The 9147-nt window shown below is 50.9% G+C and overlaps 1 protein-coding gene across 1 annotated transcript in view; it reads left to right on the top strand.

Annotated features, from left to right (window-relative positions):
- Window positions 1-9147, top strand: part of lrrc56 (leucine rich repeat containing 56) — a gene marked incomplete at both ends in the record, with an annotated part of 28201 nt that overhangs the window by 4241 nt on the left and 14813 nt on the right. The window contains 2 exons of the mRNA XM_084334519.1: window positions 685-772; window positions 3596-3656. Of these exons, the coding sequence (XP_084190645.1) occupies window positions 685-772; window positions 3596-3656 (149 nt within the window). The remainder of the gene's footprint in view (window positions 1-684; window positions 773-3595; window positions 3657-9147) is intronic.

Below are 9147 nucleotides of genomic sequence, written 5' to 3'. Positions count from 1 at the left end.
CCTGTACATTGTATATTACTATTGCACTTTACTGTTACATTTGCACTCTGGTTGGATGCCAAACTTCTTTTTGTTGTACTGTAATTGTGCTGCATGATGACAATGCATTTGAATTAGTGCTGTCAATAGATAAAAAAAAGAGGCCGAAGCTTGTAACAGATATTTACTTGAGTAAAATCATGGAATGAATGTAAAATCAACACAAAGAAAGTATATTTAGATTCAAAGACTATTTTAATAGCTTTCATACAGTTTCTCTCCTGTGAAATACAAAATGTTCAACAAAACCATCAACATTGACTCAGACCTCTTTCTTATATCCGCGGCGCTACCAGAAATAAAAACAACCCAGGCCTATATGTTAAAGTGCAGATTATCTTAGACTGAGGATGACAATGTCTTGTATGAACTATACCAGTAATATAAATCTTCATGTCAGATGATTTTCAAAAAGGTGCACGAGTCAATGCAAAAAAAAGAACGAGCAAATATACTGCTGAAAGTTCAGAACGTTGATGATTTTTCACTCCACATAGATTAATCTAGATTAATTTATTTTAATGCTTTAAATCATTTAAATTAATCTCAAATTAAAGCATTCACTTTGACGGCCCTAATTTGAATCTAATCTAATCTAATCTAATCTAGTTTGTTTAGAGCTCTTTTTATTTGTGTCCCTCACAGGAATCACTGTGTGGAACCCAGGACCTCTCTCAGGTGTCCTCCCTGGAGATGTGCGTGGACACTCAGGACAACACGCTGGGGGACCTTGGTGAGAAACCCTCACACTGTCTCCTTCACACTGTCTCCTTCACACTGTCTCCTTCACACTGTCTCCATCACACTGTCTCCATCACACTGTCTCCATCACACTGTCTCCATCACACTGTCTCCATCACACTGTCTCCTTCACACTGTCTCCTTCACACTGTCTCCATCACACTGTCTCCATCACACTGTCTCCTTCACACTGTCTCCATCACACTGTCTCCATCACACTGTCTCCTTCACACTGTCTCCTTCACACTGTCTCCATCACACTGTCTCCATCACACTGTCTCCTTCACACTGTCTCCATCACACTGTCTCCTTCACACTGTCTCCATCACACTGTCTCCATCACACTGTCTCCTTCACACTGTCTCCATCACCTTGTCTCCTTCTGGCTCCTCATCACTAGGAATGTTAGACATGATTGTTGTTGTTGTTGTTTCCGTGTCCTCGGCTGGTTACGCATGATGTACATGTGTGGAAACATGGCCAGTAACCAGACTCTGAGCGACACTGGATTATATTATAGAAGATGAAACTGGATTATATTATAGAAGATGAAACTGGATTATATTATAGAAGATGACAACATGGATATTATATTATAGAAGATGACACTGGAATGGATATTATATTATAGAATATGACAACATGGATATTATATTATAGAAGATGACAACATGGATATTATATTATAGAAGATGACAACATGGATATTATATTATAAAAAATAAAATAAAGTTATTATATCCTGTGTCCCCCCCCCTCCCCCATTCAAATGGGGGAGGGGGGGACACACAGGATAGATACAGGGGAGGGGAATGTCTTTACATGAGAGAGTTGGGGAATCATTCTATTATTCCACAATGGATATTATATTATAGAAGATGACAACATGGATATTATATTATAGAAGATGACAACATGGATATTATATTATAGCAATATGACAACATGGGATATTATATTATAGAAGATGACAACATGGATATTATATTATAGAAGATGACAACATGGATATTATATTATAGAAGATGACAACATGGATATTATATTATAGAAGATGACAACATGGATATTATATTATAGACGATGACAACATGGATATTATATTATAGAAGATGACAACATGGATATTATATTATAGAAGATGACAACATGGATATTATATTATAGAAATATGACAACATGGATATTATATTATAGAAATATGACAACATGGATATTATATTATAGAAGATGACAACATGGATATTATATTATAGAAGATGACACTGGATTATAAATGTTACTGCAATAAAAAGGAGAGTGATATAACAGCACTTTCTGCCCTCTGGATTTCCCCCAAAATAATCAATCTGAATATATACTATGGGTAAGATCTATCCCTATCTATCGACACCCCCCCTCACGTTTGTACTGTGCCATATTCTACCTCCTGTCACCCTGCTTCCTGTCCTGTCACCCTGCTTCCTGTCCTGTCACCCTGCTCCCTGTCCTGTCACCCTGCTTCCTGTCCTGTCACCCTGCTTCCTGTCCTGCCCCCCCTGCTTCCTGTCCTGTCACCCTGCTTCCTGTCCTGCCCCCCTGCTTCCTGTCCTGTCACCCTGCTTCCTGTCCTGTCACCCTGTCACCTGCTTCCTGTCCTGTCACCTGCTTCCTGTCCTGTCACCTGCTTCCTGTCCTGTCACCCTGCTTCCTGTCCTGTCACCCTGACTTCCTGTCCTGCCCCCCCTGCTTCCTGTCCTGTCACCTGCTTCCTGTCCTGCCCCCCCTGCTTCCTGTCCTGTCACCTGCTTCCTGTCCTGCCCCCCTGCTTCCTGTCCTGTCACCCTGCTTCCTGTCCTGTCACCCCTGCTTCCTGTCCTGTCACCCTGCTTCCTGTCCTGTCACCCTGCTTCCTGTCCTGTCACCCTGCTTCCTGTCCTGTCACCCTGCTTCCTGTCCTGTCACCCCTGCTTCCTGTCCTGCCCCCCTGCTTCCTGTCCTGTCACCTGCTTCCTGTCCTGCCCCCCTGCTTCCTGTCCTGCCCCCCTGCTTCCTGTCCTGTCACCCTGCTTCCTGTCCTGCCCCCCCTGTCACCCTGCTTCCTGTCCCGCCCCCCTGTCACACTGCTTCCTGTCCCGCCCCCCTGTCACCCTGCTTCCTGTCCTGTCACACTGCTTCCTGTCCCACCCCCCTGTCACCCTGCTTCCTGTCCTGTCACACTGCTTCCTGTCCCACCCCCCTGTCACCCTGCTTCCTGTCCTGTCACACTGCTTCCTGTCCCGCCCCCCTGGCCGCCAGCTGGGCTGATGACAGCGGAGGGGGCTTCCCGTTTGCGTTCACGGTTGTCCTGAGAGAATCGGAGATTGCACAACATGTGCGGGCACGGCGGAAGTTTGTCTGTGTACGGGGGTGAATCACGCCGGGCTCCCTCCCTCCCTCCCTCCCTCCCTCCCTCCCTCCCTCCCTCCCTCCCTCCCTCCCTCCCTCCTGGTGAACGGTGTTTAGACCTGATGAGGCGTGGCTGGCAGGGGGGGGGGGCAGACAGCCGGTTTAACCCTTTCACTGTGACACTACCAAACGGTTAACCCTTTCACTGCGACAATACACAGAAGGTTAACCCTTTCACTGACACACAACAGCAGGTTAACCATTTCACTGCCACACACGACAGAAGGTTAACCCTTTTACTATCACACTACCGACGGTAGTGTGATAGTAAAGGGTTAACCTTCTGTCGTGTGGCAGTGAAAGGGTTAAGACCAAGTCGAATGAAGTAATCGCCCCGGCGTGACGTGAGAGGGAAATGTCTTCCCTTTATCTTCTCATCTTCTTGCAGGTACCTGCTTGCCCAGCCTGATGCAGCTCAAAATGAACAACAGCGTGATCACGTCGATGAGGTAAGTGGAAATTCACAACACAGCGCAATGGTGGACCTTTTGTGTGTCTCTCGGTTTTCTAATAACATGCCCCTTCTGCTGCAGTTTGTGGTTGTTCCCCATTATCGTAAAGATGCTGTTGTAAGTGGTATTTCCTTTGTTAGAATAAGTGGTCTACATGTTCAAATCATAGCTCTACATTCCAACAACAGCCATCACTGATACAGAGTGTCTGGTCAGTAACATGGGTCTCACAGTCCCTCCTGCTCTGCAGTAAACAGACATCACTGATACAGAGTGTCTGGTCAGTAACATGGGTCTCCCAGTCCCTCCTGCTCTGCAGTAAACAGCCATCACTGATACAGAGTGTCTGGTCAGTAACATGGGTCTCACAGTCCCTCCTGCTCTGCAGTAAACAGACATCACTGATACATACAGAGTGTCTGGTCAGTAACATGGGCCTCCCAGTCCCTCCACTCTGCAGTAAACAGCCATCACTGATACAGAGTGTCTGGTCAGTAACATGGGTCTCCCAGTCCCTCCTGCTCTGCAGTAAACAGCCATCACTGATACAGAGTGTCTGGTCAGTAACATGGGTCTCCCAGTCCCTCCTGCTCTGCAGTAAACAGTCATCACTGATACAGAGTGTCTGGTCAGTAACATGGGTCTCCCAGTCCCTCCGCTCTGCAGTAAACAGCCATCACTGATACAGAGTGTCTGGTCAGTAACATGGGTCTCCCAGTCCCTCCACTCTGCAGTAAACAGTCATCACTGATACAGAGTGTCTGGTCAGTAACATGGGTCTCCCAGTCCCTCCACTCTGCAGTAAACAGTCATCACTGATACAGAGTGTCTGGTCAGTAACATGGGTCTCCCAGTCCCTCCGCTCTGCAGTAAACAGCCATCACTGATATAGAGTGTCTGGTCAGTAACATGGGTCTCCCAGTCCCTCCGCTCTGCAGTAAACAGCCATCACTGATACAGAGTGTCTGGTCAGTAACATGGGTCTCCCAGTCCCTCCTGCTCTGCAGTAAACAGCCATCACTGATACAGAGTGTCTGGTCAGTAACATGGGTCTCCCAGTCCCTCCTGCTCTGCAGTAAACAGCCATCACTGATACAGAGTGTCTGGTCAGTAACATGGGTCTCACAGTCCCTCCTGCTCTGCAGTAAACAGACATCACTGATACATACAGAGTGTCTGGTCAGTAACATGGGCCTCCCAGTCTCTCCGCTCTGCAGTAAACAGCCATCACTGATACAGAGTGTCTGGTCAGTAACATGGGTCTCCCAGTCCCTCCACTCTGCAGTAAACAGCCATCACTGATACAGAGTGTCTGGTCAGTAACATGGGTCTCCCAGTCCCTCCACTCTGCACTAAACAGCCATCACTGATACAGAGTGTCTGGTCAGTAACATGGGTCTCCCTGTCCCTCCTGCTCTGCAGTAAACACTACAGTAAATACATTTCCTGGTATCCCGTTCCCACTTTATCCAATCCGTAGAGAGAGAATTACACACTGCAAAAATGGCCAGACAAAAATAAGAAATAAAAACTAGTTTTAAGCAAATCCAGTAAAAAAAATAATCTGCTAGCAAGTTTGGCAAGATCTATTGAAATTAGTATAATTATCTAGGGTTCTCTCTCCTGATTGGATAAAGTGGGAACTGGATACCAGAACATTTATTTTGCGTTTACTGCAGAGCAGGAGGGACTGGGAGACCCATGTTACTGACCAGACACTCACTGTATCAGTGATGGCTGTTGGAATGTAGAGCTATTTAACACTTATTTTAACCACAACTCAATTTACCTGGGGGCCGCTGGAGGTAGAGTCTGGGTGAGGCTGGGCCGCATCAAATATTCCACACAAAAAGGGTTTCAAGTATTTATTTAGATTTTTATGGAAATGTATGGTTGAAACATGCAAACGTTCAAACGCACACACACTAATAAGCATTGGAGGCTTTTAACCAGGGCCGGACTGGGGAAATCATTCAGGCCAGGAGATATAGTGCGAAATATAGCCCCAGTCAGGCCACTTTTTAAGCGGGGGGTCCCCCACCAGGAGATTTTGTGTTACAAAGACTTCATTTCCTGCATTCTGGTGCAGGAATTGTTTTATTTGTACCCTTTAAATGCCAGTGTTTGTGATGACATGACTGCAATTTTTTTTAGTTTTTTTTGTTTTGGGAAATCATCTGGGGGGCCGCAAAATATCATCCAGCGGGCCGCAATTGGCCTGCGGGCCGCGAGTTTGAGACCCCTGCGTGAGCTCAAGGAATAATACAAAGAAAATCGACCAATTTCAAACACTGAAAAACAACAGTCCTCGAACCAGAAGATAACAGATGCCACAGATGCAGCCTTCACACACACACACACACACACACACACACACACACACACACACACACACACACACACACACACACACACACACACACACACACACACACACACACACACACACACACACACACACACACACACACACACACACACACACACACACACACACACACACACACACACACACACACACACACACACACACACACACACGTCCTATTAAATGTCAAGGAGACATACGGCACTGTTGGGATTCAGGCTCTGTTTGATGGGACTAAGCAGAAGAACACATAGGCTCCCCCCCCCCCCCCCCAGAACCCCCAGTACCGCGGAGAGCTGTAACTGGAAGCGGAGCAGTGAGGATCCTTGTCCTGCTCCACACACCGGGAGACGCCCTTCAGCGGCACGGTGGTGTAGTGGTTAACACTGTCGCCTCACAGCAAGAAGGTTCAGGGTTCAATTCCCGCTTGGGGACCAGGTTTCCGCGTTGCCAGGTACCCAGGTGGGGTATCTCCCAGGCCTTTCTGTGTGGAGTTTGCATGTCCCCCCCCCCCCCCCCCGCGATAAGAGAAACACAATGGAAAAACATGCACAACAGATCGCTAACACTGTTAGCAGGAGCACTTGGATTGGTCCCCCCCGGTACCGCGGTACCAATTCCCCCTTGGGGGGGAAGGACGACGGGATGGGTCAAGCGCAGAGCTTAATCGCATCGGCGACCCTAAAAAAAAACAGTGCATGTGTGTGTGTGTGTTCCTGTGTGTGTGTGTGTTCCTGTGCGTGTGTGTGTGCCGCCCATCACTGCATGTCGTTGCATGCCGAATAAAGACTTCTGAGTAAGTCCTGCATTATTCAGCCAGAGGTCAGGATGAGCTTAAAGCCCTTCAGCCAGAGGTCGGGATGAGCTTAAAGCCCTTCAGCCAGAGGTCGGGATGAGCTTAAAGCCCTTCAGCCAGAGGTCGGGATGAGCTTAAAGCCCTTCAGCCAGAGGTCAGGATGAGCTTAAAGCCCTTCAGCCAGAGGTCGGGATGAGCTTAAAGCCCTTCAGCCAGAGGTCGGGATGAGCTTAAAGCCCTTCAGCCAGAGGTCGGGATGAGCTTAAAGCCCTTCAGCCAGAGGTCGGGATGAGCTTAAAGCCCTTCAGCCAGAGGTCGGGATGAGCTTAAAGCCCTTCAGCCAGAGGTCGGGATGAGCTTAAAGCCCTTCAGCCAGAGGTCGGGATGAGCTTAAAGCCCTTCAGCCAGAGGTCAGGATGAGCTTAAAGCCCTTCAGCCAGAGGTCAGGATGAGCTTAAAGCCCTTCAGCCAGAGGTCAGGATGAGCTTAAAGCCCTTCAGCCAGAGGTCAGGATGAGCTTAAAGCCCTTCAGCCAGAGGTCAGGATGAGCTTAAACGACCGCGCTTTGAAGCGGAGAGGAGCCTCCCGGGGAGCTGTGCGGTCCCACAGGCCTGGTGTGTGGTCCCACAGGCCTGGTGTGCGGTCCCACAAGCCTGGTGTTGTGCGGTCCCACAAGCCTGGTGTGCGGTCCCACAAGCCTGGTGTTGTGCGGTCCCACAAGCCTGGTGTGCGGTCCCACAAGCCTGGTGTTGTGCGGTCCCACAAGCCTGGTGTGCGGTCCCACAAGCCTGGTGTGCGGTCCCACAAGCCTGGTGTTGTGCGGTCCCACAAGCCTGGTGTGCGGTCCCACAAGCCTGGTGTTGTGCGGTCCCACAAGCCTGGTGTGCGGTCCCACAAGCTGGTGTGCGGTCCCACAAGCCTGGTGTTGTGCGGTCCCACAAGCCTGGTGTGCGGTCCCACAAGCTGGTGTGCGGTCCCACAAGGCTGGTGTTGTGCGGTCCCACAAGCTGGTGTGTGGTCCCACAGGCCTGGTGTGCGGTCCCACAAGCCTGGTGTGCGGTCCCACAAGCTGGTGTGTGGTCCCACAAGCTGGTGTGTGGTCCCACAGGCCTGGTGTTGTGCGGTCCCACAAGCTGGTGTGCGGTCCCACAGGCCTGGTGTTGTGCGGTCCCACAAGCCTGGTGTGCGGTCCCACAAGCTGGTGTGTGGTCCCACAGGCCTGATGTTGTGCGGTCCCACAAGCTGGTGTGCGGTCCCACAAGCCTGGTGTTGTGCGGTCCCACAAACCTGGTGTGCGGTCCCACAGGCCTGGTGTGCGGTCCCACAAGCCTGGTGTTGTGCGGTCCCACAAGCCTGGTGTGCGGTCCCACAAGCCTGGTGTTGTGCGGTCCCACAAGCCTGGTGTGCGGTCCCACAAGCCTGGTGTTGTGCGGTCCCACAAGCCTGGTGTGCGGTCCCACAAGCCTGGTGTGCGGTCCCACAAGCCTGGTGTTGTGCGGTCCCACAAGCCTGGTGTGCGGTCCCACAAGCCTGGTGTTGTGCGGTCCCACAAGCCTGGTGTGCGGTCCCACAAGCTGGTGTGCGGTCCCACAAGCCTGGTGTTGTGCGGTCCCACAAGCCTGGTGTGCGGTCCCACAAGCTGGTGTGCGGTCCCACAAGGCTGGTGTTGTGCGGTCCCACAAGCTGGTGTGTGGTCCCACAGGCCTGGTGTGCGGTCCCACAAGCCTGGTGTGCGGTCCCACAAGCTGGTGTGTGGTCCCACAAGCTGGTGTGTGGTCCCACAGGCCTGGTGTTGTGCGGTCCCACAAGCTGGTGTGCGGTCCCACAGGCCTGGTGTTGTGCGGTCCCACAAGCCTGGTGTGCGGTCCCACAAGCTGGTGTGTGGTCCCACAGGCCTGATGTTGTGCGGTCCCACAAGCTGGTGTGCGGTCCCACAAGCCTGGTGTTGTGCGGTCCCACAAACCTGGTGTGCGGTCCCACAGGCCTGGTGTGCGGTCCCACAGGCCTGGTGTGCGGTCCCACAAGCCTGGTGTTGTGCGGTCCCACAAGCCTGGTGTTGTGCGGTCCCACAGGCCTGGTGTTGTGCGGTCCCACAGGCCTGGTGGTGTGCGGTCCCACAAACCTGGTGTGCGGTCCCACAAGCCTGGTGTGCGGTCCCACAAGGTTCTTGTGATCACCACGACCCTGCAGGCCTGTCTGTCTCTCTGATCACCATGACCCTGCAGGCCTGTCTGTCTCTCTGATCACCACGACCCTGCAGGCCTGTCTCTCTGATCACCATGACCCTGCAGGCCTGTCTGTCTCTCTGATCACCACGACCCTGC

Source organism: Notolepis coatsorum (assembly GCF_963971535.1).
Source record: "Notolepis coatsorum genome assembly, chromosome: 18".
Classification (NCBI taxonomy): domain Eukaryota; kingdom Metazoa; phylum Chordata; class Actinopteri; order Aulopiformes; family Paralepididae; genus Notolepis; species Notolepis coatsorum.
Note: the sequence above shows the minus strand (reverse complement) of the source record. Positions and strands in the feature narration are given on the sequence as shown.